The sequence below is a fragment of the Oncorhynchus masou genome, chromosome 28 (assembly GCF_036934945.1).
Source record: "Oncorhynchus masou masou isolate Uvic2021 chromosome 28, UVic_Omas_1.1, whole genome shotgun sequence".
Taxonomy (NCBI): Eukaryota; Metazoa; Chordata; class Actinopteri; order Salmoniformes; family Salmonidae; genus Oncorhynchus; species Oncorhynchus masou.
In genome coordinates this window covers 74,270,729-74,291,407 of record NC_088239.1, presented here as the reverse complement: position 1 = coordinate 74,291,407, position 20,679 = coordinate 74,270,729, and the positions used below count along the sequence as shown (strand labels likewise).

The 20,679-nt window shown below is 44.8% G+C and overlaps 1 protein-coding gene across 2 annotated transcripts in view; it reads left to right on the top strand.

The window, feature by feature from the left end:
• Window positions 1-20,679, top strand: part of cdk5rap2 (CDK5 regulatory subunit associated protein 2) — a 71,079-nt gene that overhangs the window by 22,038 nt on the left and 28,362 nt on the right. For both annotated transcript variants that reach the window (XM_064943285.1, XM_064943284.1), the window contains exons 10-31: window positions 3,575-3,694; window positions 3,893-3,985; window positions 4,313-4,531; window positions 5,427-5,597; window positions 6,533-6,643; window positions 6,900-7,037; window positions 7,321-7,500; window positions 7,787-7,981; window positions 8,129-8,320; window positions 8,625-8,757; window positions 8,909-9,051; window positions 9,555-9,671; window positions 10,034-10,177; window positions 10,629-10,741; window positions 11,158-11,300; window positions 15,224-15,373; window positions 15,610-15,716; window positions 15,970-16,089; window positions 17,732-17,836; window positions 18,054-18,277; window positions 18,393-18,834; window positions 18,933-20,574. In XM_064943285.1, the coding sequence (XP_064799357.1) occupies window positions 3,575-3,694; window positions 3,893-3,985; window positions 4,313-4,531; window positions 5,427-5,597; window positions 6,533-6,643; window positions 6,900-7,037; window positions 7,321-7,500; window positions 7,787-7,981; window positions 8,129-8,320; window positions 8,625-8,757; window positions 8,909-9,051; window positions 9,555-9,671; window positions 10,034-10,177; window positions 10,629-10,741; window positions 11,158-11,300; window positions 15,224-15,373; window positions 15,610-15,716; window positions 15,970-16,089; window positions 17,732-17,836; window positions 18,054-18,277; window positions 18,393-18,834; window positions 18,933-20,574 (5,002 nt within the window). The remainder of the gene's footprint in view (window positions 1-3,574; window positions 3,695-3,892; window positions 3,986-4,312; window positions 4,532-5,426; window positions 5,598-6,532; window positions 6,644-6,899; window positions 7,038-7,320; window positions 7,501-7,786; window positions 7,982-8,128; window positions 8,321-8,624; window positions 8,758-8,908; window positions 9,052-9,554; window positions 9,672-10,033; window positions 10,178-10,628; window positions 10,742-11,157; window positions 11,301-15,223; window positions 15,374-15,609; window positions 15,717-15,969; window positions 16,090-17,731; window positions 17,837-18,053; window positions 18,278-18,392; window positions 18,835-18,932; window positions 20,575-20,679) is intronic.

The following is a 20,679-nucleotide window of genomic DNA, read 5'->3' as shown; positions in this document are numbered from 1 at the left end:
CACCATCGTTCCTGTTCCCAAGAAAGCTAAGGTAACTGAGCTAAATGACTACCGCCCCGTAGCACTCACTTCCGTCATCATGAAGTGCTTTGAGAGACTAGTCAAGGACCATATCACCTCCACCCTACCTGACCCCCTAGACCCACTCCAATTTGCTTACCGCTCAAATAGGTCCATAGACGATGCAATCTCAACCACACTGCACACTGCCCTAACCCATCTGGACAAGAGGAATACCTATGTGAGAATGCTGTTCATCGACTACAGCTCGGCATTCAACACCATAGTACCGTCCAAGCTCGTCATCAAGCTCGAGACCCTGGGTCTCGACCCCGCCCTGTGCAACTGGGTACTGGACTTCCTGACGGGCCGCCCCCAGGTGGTGAGGGTAGGTAACAACATCTCCTCCCCGCTGATCCTCAACACCGGGGCCCCACAAGGGTGCGTTCTGAGCCCTCTCCTGTACTCCCTGTTCACCCACGACTGCGTGGCCACGCACGCCTCCAACTCAATCATCAAGTTTGCGGACGACACAACAGTGGTAGGCTTGATTACCAACAACGGCGAGACGGCCTACAGGGAGGAGGTGAGGGCCCTCGGAGTGTGGTGTCAGGAAAATAACCTCACACTCAACGTCAACAAAACTAAGGAGATGATTGTGGACTTCAGGAAACAGCAGAGGGAACACCCCCCTATCCACATCGATGGAACAGTAGTGGAGAGAGTAGCAAGTTTTAAGTTCCTCGGCATACACATCACAGACAAACTGAATTGGTCCACTCACACAGACAGCATCGTGAAGAAGGCGCAGCAGCGCCTCTTCAACCTCAGGAGGCTGAAGAAATTCGGCTTGTCACCAAAAGCACTCACAAACTTCTACAGACGCACAATCAAGAGCATCCTGGCGGGCTGTATCACCGCCTGGTACGGCAACTGCTCCGCCCTCAACCGTAAGGCTCTCCAGAGGGTAGTGAGGTCTGCACAACGCATCACCGGGGGCAAACTACCTGCCCTCCAGGACACCTACACCACCCGATGTTACAGGAAGGCCATAAAGATCATCAAGGACATCAACCACCCGAGCCACTGCCTGTTCACCCCGCTATCATCCAGAAGGCAAGGTCAGTACAGGTGCATCAAAGCTGGGACCGAGAGACTGAAAAACAGCTTCTATCTCAAGGCCATCAGACTGTTAAACAGCCACCACTAACATTGAGTGGCTGCTGCCAACACACTGACACTGACTCAACTCCAGACACTTTAATAATGGGAATTGATGGGAAATGATGTAAATATATCACTAGCCACTTTAAACAATGCTACCTTATATAATGTTACTTACCCTACATTATTCATCTCATATGCATACGTATATACTGTACTCTATATCATCGACTGCATCCTTATGTAATACATGTATCACTAGCCACTTTAACTATGCCACTTTGTTTACATACACATCTCATATGTATATACAGTACTCGATACCATCTACTGTATCTTGCCTATGCTGCTCTGTACCATCACTCATTCATATATCCTTATGTACATATTCTTTATCCCCTTACACTGTGTATAAGACAGTAGTTTAGGAATTGTTAGTTAGATTACTTGTTGGTTATTACTGCATTGTCGGAACTAGAAGCACAAGCATTTCGCTACACTCGCATTAACATCTGCTAACCATGTGTATGTGACAAATAAGATTTGATACTCCAAGTCTCAGAGCGAATGACGTTTGAAACGCTATTAGCGCGCACACCGCTACCTAGCTAGCCATTTCACATCGGTTACACAAGCCTAATCTCGGGAGTTGATAGGCTTGAAGTCATAAACAGTGCAATCCTTGAAGCACAGCGAAGAGCTGCTGGAAAACGCACGAAAGTGCTGTTTGAATGAATGCTTATGAGCCTGCTGGTGCCTACCACCGCTCAGACTGCTCTATCAGATATCAAATCATAGACTTAATTATAATAACACACAGAAATACGAGCCTTTGGTCATTAATATGGTCGAATCCGGAAACTAACATTTTGTAAACAAAACGTTTATTCTTTCAGTGAAATACGGAACCGTTCGGTATTTTATCTAACTGGTGACATCCCTTAGTCTAAATTTTTCTGTTACATTGTACAACCTTCAATGTTATGTGATACTTACGTTAAATTCTGGCAAATTAGTTCGCAACGAGCCAGGCGGCCCAAACTGTTGCATATACCCTGACTGCGTGCAATGAACGCAAGAGAAGTGACACATTTTCACCAGGTTAATATTGCCTGCAAACCTGGATTTCATTTTGCTAAATATGCAGGTTTAAAAATATATACTTCTGTGTATTGATTTTAAGAAAGGCATTGATGTTTATGGTTAGGTACAGTCGTGCAACGATTGTGCTTTTTTTGCAAATGCGCTTTTGTTAAATTATTTCCCGTATGGCGAAGTTGGCTGTCTTTTTTAGGAAGAAATAGTTTTCACACAGTTCGCAATGAGCCAGGCGGCCCAAACTGCTGCATATACCCTGACTCTATTGCAAGAGAAGTGACACAATTTACCTAGTTAAAAGAAATTCAATATTAACTAAATATGCAGGTTCAAAAATATATACTTGTGTATCGATTTTAAGAAAGGCATTGATGTTTATGGTTAGGCACACGTTGGAGCAACGACAGTTATTTTTCGCAAATGCGCACCGCATCGATTATATGCAACGCAGGACACGCTAGATAAACTAGTAATATCATCAACCATGTGTAGTTAACTAGTGATTATGATTGGTTGATTTTTTTTTTATTTTTATAAGATAAGTTTAATGCTAGCTAGCAACTTACCTTGGCTTCTTACTGCATTTGCGTAACAGACAGGCTCCTCGTGGAGTGCAATGTAAGGCAGATGGTTAGAGCGTTGGACTAGTTAACCGTAAGTTTGCAAGATCGAATCCCCGAGCTGACAAGGTACAAATCTGTCGTTCTGCCCCTGAACAGGCAGTTAACCCACTGTTCCTAGGCCGTCATTGAAAATAAGAATTTGTTCTGAACTGACTTGCCTAGTTAAATAGAGGTAAATTGATTTTATTGATGTTAAGTTAAAATAAGTGTTAATTCAGTATTGTTGTAATTGTCATTATTACAAATAAATAAATAAAATTGTCCAGTTTTAATCGGTATCGGCTTTTTTTGGTCCTCCAATAATCAGTACCGATATCGGTGTTGAAAAATCATAATCGGTCGACCTCTAACATGCATACACACACACACACACACACGGTGGGGCAAAAAAGTATTTAGTTAGCCACCAATTGTGCAAGTTCTCCTGCTTAAAAAGATGAGGCCTGTAATTTTCATCATAGGTACACTTCAACTATGACAGATAATGAGGAAAAAAATCCAGAATCACATTGTAGGATTTTAATGAATTTATTTGCAAATTATGGTGGAAAATAAGTATACATTTTACATATGAGTGGCCCTGGGAATCAAACCCAGAATCTTGGCGAAGCAAGTGCCATTCTCTCACGACCTTAGGTATAGAGGACCACAAGTGACCACTGTTTTTAAAAAAAAAAATTTTTTAACAGGTACTGTCTGGTAAGTTGGAGGAGACTGAGAACGAGCTGGGCTCGGAGAAGAAGAACGCTCTGAAACGAGACAAAACCATCCAGGGACTCAGTCTGGTGCTCAAAGAAAAGGAAAAAGAGGTGCGGTTGATTAGATAATATTCACACTGTAATAAATGTTGATGATAACCTCATTTGATAAAATACTGATGTAACCAACTATTGTTGCCCACTAAAAAATATATTGCCTCATATGCTATGCCATCTCTGTGCTGCGCAGACTGAGGGCTTATGTAACATTGTCACACCAACACGTCTGTCTCTGTCTGTGTGTTCCAGATTGAAGAGCTGTGCCATGAGATTGAGGACAGGGACGAGGCATTAGCCAAAGCCAGGGAGGCAGCGCACAAAGCCCAGCTCCAGAAATACCAGGCAAGTCAGATCAGACACAGCATTGGCTGCGTTCCAGGCCCAATACATCAGTCGCGCTGCATGCATCAACCAATGGCTGTGTGCTACGTCATTCACTGCGCAGTCGGGCATGGAAGTGCTATGTCATGTGATGTTATGGTATTGTGAGATCTGGCAGGCAGCTGCAGTGTGTGTATCTACTCTGCTTTAGGGCTGTAATGTCTATCTGTGCGTGTTTGCCAGAGGTCACATCAATACAGACTTCTGGGTTGCACACACATGCACTCAAAATACAAAAATAAGTCTCCTGCTTCTCTAACTCTATCCATATTCATGCTTTCCCCCCAGGGTGCGGAAGAGCACCAGTCTTTGCTGATGGAGAAGCAGGCGGAGCTGTCCCAGCTCCAGGGCGAGCACCACACCAAGCGGCTGGAGGCGCAGAAGCTGCAGCGCTCCCTGGGCAGGAGGGAGCAGGAGCTGGCTGATCTGCAGCAGGCCAAGGAGCAGCTGGAGCAGGAGCTAGAGGAGCTGCAGCAGCAGAGGAAGAAGGGGGACAAAGCTCTCAATGTAAGGCCACAGGAGGAATATCTATTGTTTTCCTGGGAATTGCAAGGGACCTAACGATATGGTATTATCACGATACTTAGGTGCTGATAATATATCTATTGTGTTTCTCAAGATTCTATCCGTTTTGCGATTCGAAACTGAGATTTTATTGTGATTTGTAGCAGTGTGTAAATAATAACAAATGAATGAAGGAAATTAAGAAATGTATTAGAATGCTGGAAGTGAGTGTTGGAATTCAACAAATAACTTTGCAAATGGCAACCGTTGGTCGAGTACCAGAGTTAGAGGCTACAAAATAGGATTTTGATTCCTATGCAATGTTCTACAAATAAGACCACTGTCAGTTTTGTCCTATTATTTTTGGTTGAAGTTTGGTTGAACAGTATAAAGCAATGCAATCAGAATGGAGAAATCCCATTTAATAAAACCACTTAGGATTAATTTGTTGCCATCCCAGGGTCATGCACTACCCATGAAGCATATTAGGAACTTTTGTTATTCAGAAGTGTCAAAAATGAGAAAATACTGTGATATGATATTTTGGCCATATTGCCCAGTCCTACTTCGTTGTGTGGAAAAGCTTTGATATGGGCAATGGGCAAGCTGGGAGCAGGTATAAAGGCTGTCCTATTTAACCCATTCTGTAGGTTTACTACGGCTGCTTGTTTTACTACCATGTAACTACGTGGTTTTACCTGCACATAATAGAATGCAGAATATATTCCCCAAAGCCATCCATTTTCCCTAAAGTTGAGGGCAACTTATTTTCTGGGCTTTTGCTAAACCACATGACCCAACCAGGAATGAACTCTTGACCCTTTTTGGTTGAGAAGACGTTGAAAAGACGTATTTTCAATGTATTGTGCTTACTGGGTAAACTATCTACGCCATTCAGGAGATGCAGAACCAGCTAAAGAAGCTTAACGGGGAGCTGGGCGAGAGGGAAAGCAGTCTGGAGCAGCAGTACCAGGAGCAGCTGGAGCAGACAAAGAGGAGGCTGCAGAGTCACGAGGTCACCATCCAGCGCCTTACCACCTGCCTGGCCGACAAGGAGCAGCAGCTACAGGTAGATAGTCTGAGAGCTTGAGAAACTAAAAGTGAAACCATAGAAATATAATCTATAGAAGGTGGCTTAGAGTATCAAACACTAGCAATTTAGTGAGGCCTGTTCTATATATTCCTTTTCTATGGAACTAGGTAAATATGGTGTACTAGCAATTCTGTGAAGGGAGTAGGACACAGCGTTGTATGAGATCTTCAGTTTCTTGGCATTTTCTCGCATGGAATAGTCTTCATTTCTCAGAACAAGAATAGACTGACGAGTTTCAGAAGAAAGATTTTGTTTCTGGCCATTTTGAGCCTGTAATCGAACCCAAAAACGCTGATTCTCCAGATACTCAACTAGTCTAAAACAAAATGCCAGTTTTATTACTTTTTTAAAATCAGCACAGCAGTTTTCAGCTGTTCTAACACAATTCAGCTGTGCTAACATAATGCAAAAGGGTTTTCTAATGATCAATTATCCTTTTAAAATGCTAAACTTGGATTAGCTAACACAATGTACCATTGGAACACAGAAGTGATGGTTGCTGATAATGGGCCTCTGTACGCCTATGTACATATTCCATTAAATAATCTGCCGTTTTCAGCTACAAGAATCATTTACAACATTAACAATCTCTACACTGTATTTCTGATCAAGTTGATGATATTTTAATGGTAAAAAAATTAGCTTTTCTTTCAAAACAAGGACATTTTTAAGTGACCCCAAACTTCTGAACGGTAGTGTGTATATATGAAAATGTATGCGCTCTACTATAAGTCACTGGATAAGAGGTGTCTGCTAAAGGACTAAAAGGTAGCACGGGAACTGGGAAAAACTTTGTTCTTACCGTCTTTTTCTTTCTGTCCCTCTATTTGATCTTGTTCTTTCTCTTGCTGTTGCTTTTTCCCCTCTTTTCTCTGTCTGCCTCTTCTCTCTCTCTATTCTCCCTCTATCAGGAGTACATGAACATGATGAGAGACATGGAGCAGAGCAGAAGTCCTGAGGAAAGTGACACCATGCTGTCAAAGCTGCGAGAACGACTGAAAGAAAAAGAAAAGGCTCTGGAGGTGGGCTTTCTATCAATGTTTGAAATGTAAAATATTTCTCTCTCGCTCTCTCTTAGTTCAATTGCTTTATTGGCATGATGTAAAAATGTACATCTTGCCAAAGTGTACTTTGGAAATGGAATGATTTAATGAACAACGTCATTAAAAATTAAGATTGTCACGAACAGGATGTCGATCTTTCTCTCTTGCTCTGATCTGATGAACATTGTATGCCTTTGGTCTTTTAATTTCAATATTCCGTATGGCTCCTCCACAGCAAGCGCTGGATGAGAAGTTTTCAGCGCTAGAAGAGAAGGACAACGAGATCCACCAGCTGCGTCTGTCACTCAGGGAGAAGGAGAGGGACCTGGAGAGACTCAACAACCTGCTGTCTCACAATGAGGACACCATCAACGTAAGGGACCATGATCACCCCACCAGCATTGGAGTCAATTCCATTTCAATTCAGTCAGTTTAGTTACTCAACAAAAATGTCAACTCCTCCAATTTCCCTCATTGAGGAGAATTGAATTTTCAATTTACTTAATAGAAATGGAATTGACACCAACCCTGCATATCATATTGAATTAAGTCACACACTACCTCCTATGTGGAGTTGTTGCAAGGACTGCTAGGGTAAACATCATGTTGAATGGAGAGTCTACAACACTGGTCTCACTCTCCATTGCTCCCTGCAGAGTTTTGACGCGTTGATCAAGGAGAAGGACGTGGAGCTGCAGCACCTTGCCAACACTATGAAGAACTTGCAGCGTGCCAAGCAGGATGTGGAGGACAACCTGAACCGAGCCTGCAGGGAGAAGGACTCCATCATCAGTCAGCTGCAGCTGTCCCTGGAGGGCAAGACCAAGGACATGGAGGTAGGAAGACGCATAAGGAGAAAGTAAATCCCATGTATTACTAGCTGACACTCACAAAATATTACCTGAACTTAAAGACTCTTTTAACACAGGCATCAATACTCACAAAACAGTAACATCATTCACCAAACACGCTGTCGTTCAATGATATATTGATTTGATATAATATTGACCTAGTATATCTTGCAAAAGAGGTTAATCCCAGAAGGATAAAGTTGGATAAGTAAACATTGACAAATAACAAATCTCTTTTTCTTTTGTTCGGTCTGCCTCTGTCTGTGTGTAGGCGATGGCAAGTACCCTGCTGAGCCAGTCCCAGTCTCAGGCCCGTGACCTTGCAGAACAGATGGGTCGGAGGTTAAAGGTGGCAGAGGCCATGCTGGTGGACGCGGTCAAGGCCCGTGAGAGGCTGGTGGCGGACAACGAGAGCGCCGTGGAGGGCCTGCTGGCCACAATCGGCAGCAAGGACCAGCTTCTCAAGGTGCACACTGGAGGCACTTTTACTGGCTGATTTATTGTGAAGAGAAAGTCTCTAACAACATCCACACTCACATTCTATTTGTCTTAACCTTGTAATATTTTTACAGGAGGGATAGTGTTTATGATCTCATGTTTTTTCTCCCTCCAGGAGTCAGCGGAGCACTATAACAGGACACTGTCTGAGCGCATCCAGGAGATCGAGGAGCTGAGGCGACAGCTGTGTACCCGGCAGCAGCAGCTGGCCTCCGCTGAGAAACTTAGTTCCACTGCAACACAGGAGGGTTACCTGGAGATGGCCAAGCTCAGGGCCCTGCTGACCGAGAAGGAATCCATCATCATTGTGAGTTTGGACAGAGTTATTTGGATAGGTGCAGAGTACACTAATATTTTGTGTTTTTGATAGTTTAGGATTTAAATCATGGCTAGCTACAATATGTGCAGCATTTTGCTCCTGCCCAGCTCTAACGCACCTCACAAGTAAAAAAAAAAAGAGGAACAAAAAATATATAGTTTTGTTAATGTTGGGCTTGAACAAAACCTGCACATTGGCCATCCTTGATTTGTCTTGGTAGAACAACGTTGAATAAAGTCAAAGGCAAGGTTATGAGAGCCGGTGTGTTTAACTTTTGATTTCCTCTAACCAGAAACTGCTGGAGCGCGGCCGGGAGAGGGACCAGTTCCTGGCTGAGTTAAGGCAGAAGGAACCTGCACCGTCCCAGGTGCTGGAGCTCAGACAGACAATCCAGTTGCTGCAGGAGAGACTGGAGGAGAGGGAAGGTGAGAGGCTTTACCTCTTAAAGCTGCAAGCTGTGCTGAACAGTTTGACATACCAATGAACAAAACAGCAGTTGGCCGAAGTACAAACTGTCTTTGTCCACCAACACCCCGACCCCACTAATGTCCTCTACTGGTTTTGTTCCCTCTGTAGGTGACCTCTCCAAAAGGAACAACAACGAAGACAGCATGGAGAAGGTCCCTCTCATCAAGAAGACAGTGGTCATCCTGAAGAAGGAGTTGGCTCAGAAGACTGAGGCTCTCAACAAGTCTCTGAAGAGGGAGAATGAGCTCAAGGTGAGAACAGTCATACTGCAGCTGATTCAAATCCCTGAGCCGACAAGGTGGGGGAAAAAATCTGCCGTTCTGCCCTTGAGCAAGGCAGTTAACCCCCAACAACTGCTTCCTGGGCACCGATGACATGGGTGTTGATTTTAAAGCACCCCCGCCCGACCTCTGATTCAGAGGAGTCGGGTTAAATGCGCAAGACACGTTTCGGTTGATTGCATTCAGTTGTGCAACTGACTAGGTATCCCCCTTTCCCATTTACTCTGGTCAAAGAATACACTATTTTTGACTGATGAATAAGAAAGTGATTCACTTCCTTGATTCTTTGTTGGTTTGTCATTGCGTTAACATTTTTTATTTTTTTTTGCTCTTGGTAAAAAAAATAACCTCTGGGTACAGATCAGAATCATTAGATTACCCTCCAAGTCTAAATCCTGACTATTAGGTGGATAATATAAAATGGACCTTGGGTCAATGTCTTCATTCTATCCCATTGTTCTCTTGTGTTCCAGATGTCCCTGGCTGATCTCCAGTCAGTGTTGTCTGAGCTGGAGGGGCGTATCGAGGGCCAGGCGGCCAGTATAGACTCCCTCACCACCACCCTGGAGACCAAGGACGAGATTATAAACGTGAGTGGATGGCCAGTGGTCTCCCCACACACGGCTGCTAATCTACACAGACACTCATATACACACACTCAAGCAGGCTCAGGAGGTTACCTGGTGCCATCTGGTTTCATAGGTAGCTTGCACAGGGTTAACCTGGCTGTCCTTGAACTGATTTTGGCCATCACCACCTGTACTACCTCTTGAGCATGGCTCAGTTATAAATAATCTATTGCAGTCATTGTAAATTCCAAAAGGAAATGACCACATCTGAGCGATACTTTCACTTCAATACATTCATTTTTTAAAACCCCTTCGAGGGCACTTTTTTAATTTGCTATAACTAGTTTGACGTCAGAGTCTCTCTGCTGTGTATATGCTGACAGGACCTCCACCAGCGTCTGGGCCAGAGAGGGGAGAGTCAGACCAAGGAGCCCCAGGATCAGGCTGCTGAAGCCGGGGTGGCGCACTCGCTCCCTGGCCTCCCTCAGCGGGAGAGGACCATCATCGGTGGTGACAGCCAACAAGAGGTAGCACCACGCAAAAGCAAGCCCTGCCTGAAACGTATTTATGAGCTGTAGTGTGCCCTCTATCTTCGGAAGAATGGCCATGTCTGAATGTACCATAGTCGAGTGTTACATCAAAAATCAATAAAGTCACAACCTTTTGTGATGTCTGGTTTAATTGTGTGAAAATAAAGTGTTCAACACAGTCACAATATTAAAAGACTAACTCTTTGGTCTGCATGTCAAAAACAGTCCAGCATGAGAATAAACCCACGTGACCTGGGTCCTGTTCATTAGGCACCAAAACTGACTGACACATGGCGGGACTACCTGGACCTGTCCAATAACGATCACTCATTTTCCATTTCGAAATGTTTTAAAACAACTCCCATTGCATGTACAATGAATATGACCCTTGTATAGCAACTGATTGGGTGGCATCTGACCTTTGACCTGTGCCCCCCTCCCTCCCCAGGTCCTGCCCTTGTTGGCTGATCTGCAGGTGGAGCACCGCTCTTTGAACCGAGCCCTGAGGGCCGAGCAGCAGCTCTACTCCAGCTTGGTTCGCACAGTCAAAGAACAGGACAGGTATCTGGACGATTATCACAGATTGGATTAATTCCACATATTGCCGTGTAATTGAAATAACCTCTTTACCAAAGTCCTTTTTTTTTATATGCTTTGGTTGGTGTGGCATTCAAAAGGGTTTATTTTTTTGTTGCAATACCCAGTGTCTCCATAGACAGATATTGTGTACATAGCCACGTTATCGTTACTCATTGTGTCACTCATTTATTCCTCATGTTGTTATTTTTCAATTATTTAAAAATAATTTTCTGTATAGTTGAGAAGGGTCCACAAGTAAGAATTTCACTGTTAGTCTACACCTGTTTACGAAGCATGTGACACATACAATTAGATTTGTCTACGTGTGTGTGTGTGTGTGTGTGTATATATATATATATATATGTGGAATAGTAATTCATACATTGTGTGTTTTGCAGTGCCCAGCGTCTTCACGCCCTCCAGATGGAGCTGACAGCGGTGACGCTCCTTAGACAGCAGCTGGAAGAAGGGATCCGGACCAACGAGGAGCTCAGAGAAGACCTGGAAAGGGAGATCGCCAGAACCAAGCTCTCAAAAGAAGGTGCAGTAGTAGTACACAGAAGAGGAGGGGGAGACTAGAGAGATGGAACTAGGAAGGGCACAGAGGAGGGGGAGACAAGGGAGGAAAGAATGAGAGGGAGGAGGGGTTCTGATCCTTTGTTTCCTGAACTAGACAGCTGGATAAAGCTGAATGAACAATGTCTATATTGAGTTAAGGAAGTAGAGACCCACTATATTATTTAAAATGTCCAACACTAACATTTTATTAATAGTATAACTTCCTATTAAAGTACCATCTTAGAAAGAGAGGGAGGCACACACATGCATGCATGCTATCAACCATGGTCAGTTTGGTCGCTACATGTTCTAACACTGCCTGGTGTTGCCACGCCTGCTGTCCACCTGGTAATTTTTTCATCTGTTTGCTGTCTTCTGTTCACTGTCATCTTCATCATTAGCATCCTCCCCATCTGCATGTCTAAAACAAGACCGCAATAGCCCATGTTTTTTTTTCTCTGCTCTGTTAATGTCCCCACTGGCACCTCCTATAAACTCATCCTCTCACCTGGAAAGTCATTTCCTTTGTCCTGGTTGAGCTACTCTGCACAATAAAACATAATGCATGTGTTTCTGTCCGTCTGTCTTCCTCACTTACAGCTTACCTTTACTCATTTGCTTATCTTTTGTTTTTGTTTATCCATTAAAAATCTGTCTGTCTTGTTGCATTACTTCACTCGCATATCACATGAAATCATTGTCACTTATCCAATGTCTGTTCTATTAGAAACATAGCAGTTAGTACACACACACACTTATCAAGCCATCTGTACGCTGTTTCAATTACAGCCTACAGGGTTGTGGCAGTTACAGAGCAAACCTCTGTGGCTGCTTCCCTGTTCTCTACCCTTCTTCCAAAGTGTGCACTTGCTTGTGAAGCGTGCATTTGTTTCAAGCATATTACCCAAGTTGTTTACAAAACATAAACAGGTCGATTAAAATCATCCTACATGCTGAACTGAATTCAACGACCGAGTGATGGAATGTCACTGTTTAGTAGTGCAAGGCTTCAGTGGATGCAGTGTTAGGACACATACCAACATAGAACCTTGATTGATAAGGCCAGGTGCCAGTGAGAGAGCTCTGTATAGGTGTGACCGTCTGAACCTGATGATTTATTAATCTATGGTGCAGCCTGTGTGTGTGTGCGTGCGCCCATCTGCCTTCCAGTTCATACCATTCCTCCCCTATAAAGAGGAATGGTATGAGCCAGCTATATAAATATAGGTAAGATGCCTTGGGCTCATATTCAATGCTGCTCAGTAGAGGGAATTGCTCTTTATAGTGGCTTTATATTTATACGGGGCGGCAGGTAGCCTAGTGGTTAGAGCGTTGGCTCAGTAACCGAAAGGCTGCTAGATTGAAACCCCAAGCTGACAAGGTAAAAACTGTCGTTCTACCCATGAACAAGGCAGTTAACCCACTGTTCCTAGGCGTTATTGCAAATAAGAATTTGTTCTTAACTGACATGCCCAGTTAAATATAAAATACAGAAAAAAATACAAACAATTTCATTGATTTTTACGGGGTTACAGTTCATATGAGGAAATCAGTCAATTTAAATTAATTAATTAGGCCCTAATCTATGGATTTCACATGACTGGGATACAGATATGCAATCTGTTGGTCACAAAAAATGGGCCTCGGGATCTTGTTATGGTGCATTCGCATTGCCATCGATAAAATACAATTGTTTTCGTTGTCCGTAGCCCATACTGTAACCCCACCGCCACCATGGGGCACTCTGTACACACCGTTGAAATCATCAAACTGCCCACACGATGCTCTACACTTGGTCTGCAGTTGTGAGGCATGTTGGACGTACTGCCAAATTCTCTAAAAGAACGTGGCTTATGGTAGAGAAATGAACATTCACTTATCTGGCAACAGCTCTGGTGGACATTCCTGTAGTAAGCATGCCAATTGCACACTCCCTCAACTTGAGACATCTGTGACCTTGTGTTGTGACAAAACTGCATGTTTTAGTGGCCTTTTATTGTCCCCAGCACAAGGTGCACCTGTGCAATGGTCATGCTGTTTAATCAGCTTCTTGATATGCCACACCTGTCAGATGGATGGATTATCTTGGCAAAGGAGAAATGCTCACTAACAGCAATGTAAACAAATTTGTGCTCAATTTGAGATAAATAAGCTTTTTGTGTATATGGAACATTTCTGGGATCTTTTATTTCAGCTTATGAAACATGGGACCAACACTTTACTTATTGCGTTTATATTTTTGTTCAGTATTCAATACATTTTATTTGGTCCATTATTTATATTTTATACCACAGCATTGTTGAATAATTTCTTATTGGCTAGAAGGGCATTCTAGAATGGAAATGATATTGGGACACCTTGCAATCATGACATGATATGCACCTACACATGCAGACCGTACTTGCTATAAAGTTACAGAAAGCTAAAGCAACAACTACACAAACTGAAATTGGATACATTGTGACTTGTACGTACAAAACATTAAGAACACCTGCTCTGTCCGAGACTGAACAGGTAAATCCAGGGTTTTCACCTGGATGATCCTTTTATTGATGTCACTTGTTAAATCCACTAAGTCAGTGTAGATGAAGGGGAGGAGACGGGTTAAAGAAGGGTGTTCAAGCCTTTAGACATGGATTGTGTGTGTGCCATTCAGAGGGTGAGTGGGCAAGACCAAATATTTAAGTGCCTTTGAACAGGGTATGTTAGTAGGTGCCAGTTGACCGGTTTGTGTCAAGAACTGCAACGTTGCTGTGCTTTTCACACAACAGTTTTCCGTGTGTATCAAGAATGGTCCACCACCCAAAGGACATCCAGGCAACTTGACACAAATGTGGGAAGCGTTAGAGTCAACATGGGCCAGCATCCCTGTGGAACGCTCCGACATCTTGCAGAGTCTATGTTCTGAGGGCAAAAGGGAGGGGTGCAACTCAATATTAGGAAGGTGTTCCTAATGTTAGATATTCACTGAGTATTCCAATCTAGGTGGTTGAATTCAGTACCGCATATAGAATGATTTGAATGAACCTGTGTGTATAATAGAATGTAAACAACATGGGTGCACTTGACGAGTTGTTCCATGGACCTTTTCCTTCTGTAACTCTACATGCAGTGACCCAAACCCCAGGCTGTTGAGTGTTGATATTTCTGCTCTATGCATAGTTCACCTGTGTATAAGGTTTCTATTCATGCTCGATTATGTGATCTTGATAAACACAAACTAAATATACACTTCCAAACGTAACATAGGAACTGGAAAGGGCAGAAGCTAATGTGTGTTGCTCCCAGAGGTGATCTTAAATGAAGTGTGGTGACCCAACATACAAGAAGAACAGAAGCTTTACTAAAGATCACATTTTGGAGTAGCAAACAGTGAGCATATTTTTTACTTTTTCAAGTGTTTCACCCCACCTTTCTGAGAGTAGATTCAGTAGATAGTGTTTTATTCATCTTGTCTTGGTCTCTCGAACTAGGAATCATGGGTTGGTGGATTGCAGCCAGTCACTCTTTGCAGTTAAATAAAGACTCGGTTATGGTTAGAAATAGGACTTTTAGTGGACCAAGAACATTCACATTGCTTTAAGATGGGACACATTGTAAAAACATCTGCGGTGTATTCATTAGCACACATCGTAGAAAAACGTTTTAAGATGTTGTAAAGTCCAGGCAGTCCCTGCCTGTTTTAGTCCTTATTCTTCCGTTTGGTGCCTAAACACCCTTAGCAGAGTTGCCAACTACTGGATGTATCCGGTTTACATGAATACAGCTAATTCAACCTAGCTTCCGTTTCCACTTAAAACTGGGTGTGGGAACTCTGCTCAGTCGTTTTCTTTTACGCCTGCTACGTTAGTGCCAAAAGAACACCCTGGTCCTCCGTCTCTCTCTAACCCAATCATGTCTCTGCAGGGCGCGAGGGCCAGGGCCACGTTGACCCCAGGGAGCTGCAGAGTGTCAGGCATCAGCTGGAGGACACCCAGCGCTGGAACGCCTCCCTGCAGGCCCGCCTCGGAGTCATCAAGAACCGCGGGGGAGGGGTGGGTGCCACCAATGACACCGGTGAGAACCAGAATACTGTGCTATCACATCATCACAAACCCTGACAATGTCTCAGCACATTGACAAGGACAGTAGAGCCGGGATGGGAAACTCGAGGAGACGCTTGAACTGCAGGGTCTCTTTAGATGTTAGTCAGTCAGAGACTTAAAGGAGTGTTCCTTTTAAATATAAAGTGGCGCATACCTGAAGTTAAAGTGCAGTCTGTATATTGGCAGTAAGTAACTCCTCTGTTCCAGCTGACACCCTGGGTAGTTTCATGGCCGACCAGACGTCCTACATGAGTATCTGTGTAGGAGAGGGGGAGGGCCTGGACCATCTGTCTGTAGAGGAGCTCCGGCAGAAGGTCAGCTTTTACTTCACTGCATTATACTTCATATGTCATATTTGACATGCATGATCATACATGATCATACTTAATGTTCTTTTATTTATACATTATCATACCTCTTTCCTTTAAACAATGTAGTTTTATTCTGGCATCGAGCTAAACTGGAGGGAAACACAGTTTTTATTGTTTCTAAATATCCAATGCTAGTGGTTAATGGAAGGTGTACATCACTACTGATGAGTTGCTAACGTCATTGTATCTCCTGTAGGTGATGGAGCTGCAGGACTATGTCAGTAGACTGCTGGCTGTGAATGAGGACCTGCAGAGGACGCTCTCATTGACTGAGGGCTCAGACCACAACTTATCACAAAGCAGCTCTGGGAAAGAGGTATGTCCAATTTCAAATCGACCCATTTGACAGTCACCTTGGTACTTCTGTCGATCATAAATGATTGGAAAGGTGCATTTAATATGGTGGAAATTCTAAGTTATTACTGTATTGTTTCTAGCTGACAGATCCATGTAGATCTATATGTAGGCTCTTGTGCTTAGTGCTAGTGGTCGATTTGGAATTCGGAGGTGTGTTCAGTTTGCTTGAATGTTTGCTATGTTGCGGAACGGTTTGTACTGAACAACATATTTCACAAATGTTCTTGAACAGACCCCTATGTTTGCTCCTATTTGCTGGGTGTGGCGAGGTGAGGCTTGAAGAAATGAGTGACCTATTTAAAGGGCATTAGCCATACTGACAGCGTTCCCCAAACCCTACCCATCTTTTTTACTGGTTGTTCAGTACAGCACCATTTCCATTCAATTGAACGTTCCAGAATGTAAAAACCTACTGAATGCAGACCAGAAGTAGTGCTTCCTGATGATCTGGACATAGCTTTAAAGTGCGAGAAACAAATATTTTGCTGTGAGACCATGAGCTTCATTTTGGGAGCACTGTGCGACTATGAAAAAAATCTAAGAGATACACACGAGTGCAGATTCATTAGCGTCATGGTTGTACCATTACTACAGCGAAAACGTCTGGCTTCTAGCCCAACCAGGTCAAAATTACTCACCCACATTTCAGTGGGACGCTGGGATCACATTTTACATTCAAAAACCATGTCGTAGGCCGTTCAAAAAGTACTTGCGTGTCGAGCCTCTCTACCATTTGTTTAAACTTTGTTCAAGCATGTTAGCCCTTTGACTAACTAGCTAACAACCAGGTAACTTCAGCAGTATATCCAAACATCTGGTGGCACAGAAGGAAAAGAACAGGGATATCTTCTTCAGGAGATCAATGATCACAGCAATGAATGAACTACAGATCTCTTGCATGTCTTCATCACAAACCTGACGTTTTTAAAAATACTTTTTTTAAATGTTCAAAGTAATGCATCTCAATGGGAAAATAGTGCTTTGTAGAAATCTAATATTCCACAAATGACTAAATTCAATGACCGGTATTCGGATCAACATTTTAGCTTTTATAATAAACATATTTGTTTCTAGGGCAATATGTGCTTTAAAAGTAGCTAGAATGCATCCGGGCCCAATACAGGCTGTATCTCAATCAATAAAACTATTATGGTGCTCCTACATTTCATGTGGCACATTTTAATTTAGAGCCCTGGGCACAGCTTCATTCTAATCCCCCCCCCCCCTAACCTCTTACTGATCTAATCTTTGACCCTGAACCCTCACTGATGTATGTTAGTTTGTTCTGTCTCCTTTCCAAACACTTTTACATCTTCAGTACTGTGTCCTATATCTGTTTTACCTCTTAACTAATGCATTATGTCTCTGTAGTATACAGCATTTACCATCTCTTTCCACCCCTCCTAACTCCGTCCCTGTTCTTTCTTATGTGTCCCATGAAACAGTCTTTTCTTACCCCATGCCACATTAAGACACGTCGCTGTCACGCCATTCTGCCTTTGCTGTGGTGCCGTGTTGTCTTATGAATTCTGTTCCCTCATTGCATTTTTTTTCCGTTACAAAGCCATGTGTCACATACGCCTCCCATCCCATTACTATAGCAGCATCTAGAGCGGAGACAGGAGAAAAAGTCACCGCACAGTGACAGAGTCCACAGTGACTCTGGCCAGGACAGAGGGAGCCAGACGGACAGCGGCCTTGGACAGGTAGGCAGGGCTGATGGGTGATAAGGAAAATACATGTTTAGTTCTTTTATGCATCGTAAAGAACCATAGCAATTAGAGCACATTAAATATGTGTTGTTGGTATGTTTTTCCTAACATGAGGAGTTCCTTGGAATTTTGATGTGAGAAAGTATATATTGAGCATTATTCACCATACCACATACAGTACTTCTCATACACTGAAAAATTCCCCTTTCAGGTGGTAGATGGAAGGCTGAATGACGGCCACCAATCTGCTAATGTGACTGTGAGCAGTACCCTGGCCCAGATCCAGAGAGGGATATGGCCTCCCTGGTCTTCCAAAGCCACCAGTGAGAGCCAGTCACAGAGCAGCCAGCAGGGAGAGGTGGAGAGGGACAGAAACTGGGAGCAGCTTTGTTCTCTTCTGTCCGACTGTGGGGCCTTATCAGTCAACCACCTCAGGTGAGTGACCTTCATCTTCTATATAACTCCTGTGCTTTAAGGGGGGTGGGTACATTTTCATAAGGAGGAGGAGGAAAGCGATTGTGCTTTTCCACTAATAATTATGTGTGTTTAGGGAGGAGCTACAGAGGTTGCGGTCAGAGAATGTGGACCTGAGGGGTCAATTAAAGGAGGAGAAATCCAAGGAGTCCAAGGAGAGCGCCGACACCTTGGGAGACATCGGCGACGCACAGGGCGACCTCCGCAAGACATTGGAGAGGCTGAGGTCAGAGGCAAAAGGTCACCACAAGATTATCCAGTTGCTGAAGGAGCAGCTGGAGAGGACTGAAGCGGTGGTGGACGTAGAGACCCTGTCGGATAGTCAGCCGGACATGATGGTGACGATGACCCAGGAGATGGAGAGGCTGCGTTTGGAGCAGGGGGGAGGAGCTCATGGTAGAGAGAAACTGCTTGAAGGAGAAGAGCGAGGGAAAGCACAGGGAGATGGTCATGCCACACAGGGGAACAGCCACACACAGCCTGCCAAGGGACATTCATATCGCATCGCAAGACATGGGGTAAGTACTGTCATTGAAATGAGAAAGAAACATGAAGTAAAGAGGAGACTTGCACACATTTTAATATTCCTGCTCTGCTGTTTGTTTCTGTATTGCAGGCTGGTGTGAAATCTCGCCTGCCCGTCCCCGTGAGACACAACAAAACAGACACTGCTGGCAGCAGGGAGTCGGTAAACCAGGCGTCAGACGAGTTCTCTGAACATCTGAGAGGAGACGTACTACATCAACTAGGCCTGGAGCACCACCATGACCAGCAAACGTCAGACTCACACAGCTCTCCTAGAGCCGCCCAGCACTGCAGCCCAGGCTCTAACCATAGCAGCACCACTAGGGGGACTACCAGACAGGGCCTGGAGACGGAGTTCCTCCGAGCTCAGGCCCCCACCGACGCCGAACTCCTATCCCAGTTGGAGCTCCTCCACCAGGAGTGCCAGGACAAGGAGCAGCTGATAGACCGTCTGGAGGAGCAGATGGCTGAGTGGGACGAACTTCACGCCCAGCTCCGGGAGAAAGACCGGCTCAACTGTCATTATATGGAAGCCCTGCAGGCCGCCGAGTCCACCATCACTTATCTTACAGCCTCCAACCTGGACAGAAACAGCCAGGGTGGAGTACTAGGCTCTGGTTCAGAGTACAAACTCCAGAGACAGTGCATTGAGCTCCAGAAAGCCCTTGAGGAGAAAGAGAGACTCAACACCCAGCTGGTGGAGTGCCTCAACATGGTCGAGGTGGCCATTGCCTCGCTCCCCGGCACCTCGTCATCCGCCAACGCCCTGGACGGTCATTTGGATCCCCAGGAGCTGTGTGCGAGGCTGGAGGCGGCCTTACGGCAGGTCAGTGCTTCTCTTGACCCTCTGGTCCTGAAAACCTCAGTTCAAGGGCCTTCAGGGTACCCCCTGAGCCTCAACGCGGAGCTGCAGCAGCAAGCGGACTCCCTGCAGGAGGCGCTGTGGGAGCAGAGCCGGCTGAACGTCGAGCTGCAGGAGAGGCTGAGGTCAGCTGAGGAGGCTGTCGCAGCACAGCAGGGCACTGCCAACACTGCTCCCGCAGGCCTGGAGGGCAATTACGGCAGGCAGCCAGAAGAAGACCTGAATGAGATTCCGAGAGGGAATGAAACAAAGGAACAGAGAGGTTGGGGAAAACATCATGGAAGAAGCAAGTTTGCGTCCGATGTGAAGAGCAGCCTAGGATCTGAGCAGGTTGCCAAGCATCTCTCCGAGTGTCTCAGAGCAGCCGAGTCGGCCATAGGCTCACTCACAGCTCACTGTACCAATACGAGCACTTGCACCTCTACCACGACCAGAGCAGCTCAAACCAGCTCTGACTTACAACAGCAGCTAGACAGACTACAGAGAACTCTACAGGAGAGAGAAGCATTGGACGACCTGGGCTCCACTGAACCCACCCACCAACAGACCAGTGAGAACCCCACACGACACACCACCCCTGGGGCTGAAACCCCCTCTCCCCTAGAGCTCCACCATAACATCTGCCTCCTCCAGAAGGCCTTCTACGACCTGCAGGAGGAGAGGGGACGCAGGGAGAGGGAAGCCAAGACGATGGAGCCTGGAGCTTGGGTACCACCACAAGATGTCCAGGCCCAGCTGGAAAGCCTTCAGAAGGCTTTGAAGGAGAGGAAGAGGGCCTGTAAGAGCCTGGAGGAGAAGCTGGCCACAGCTCAGTCCATCATAGCTCTGCAGAACTCCTCCAAGAAGACCAGTCATGTAGCAACACAGAGAGGTAAGGGAACAATAATTGAGGTGAAATTGTTGATAAGATTCATACATACATTTAAAAATGACATACCTTCTTACTACTTCTTATATGGCCCTTTCGAGCCGGATC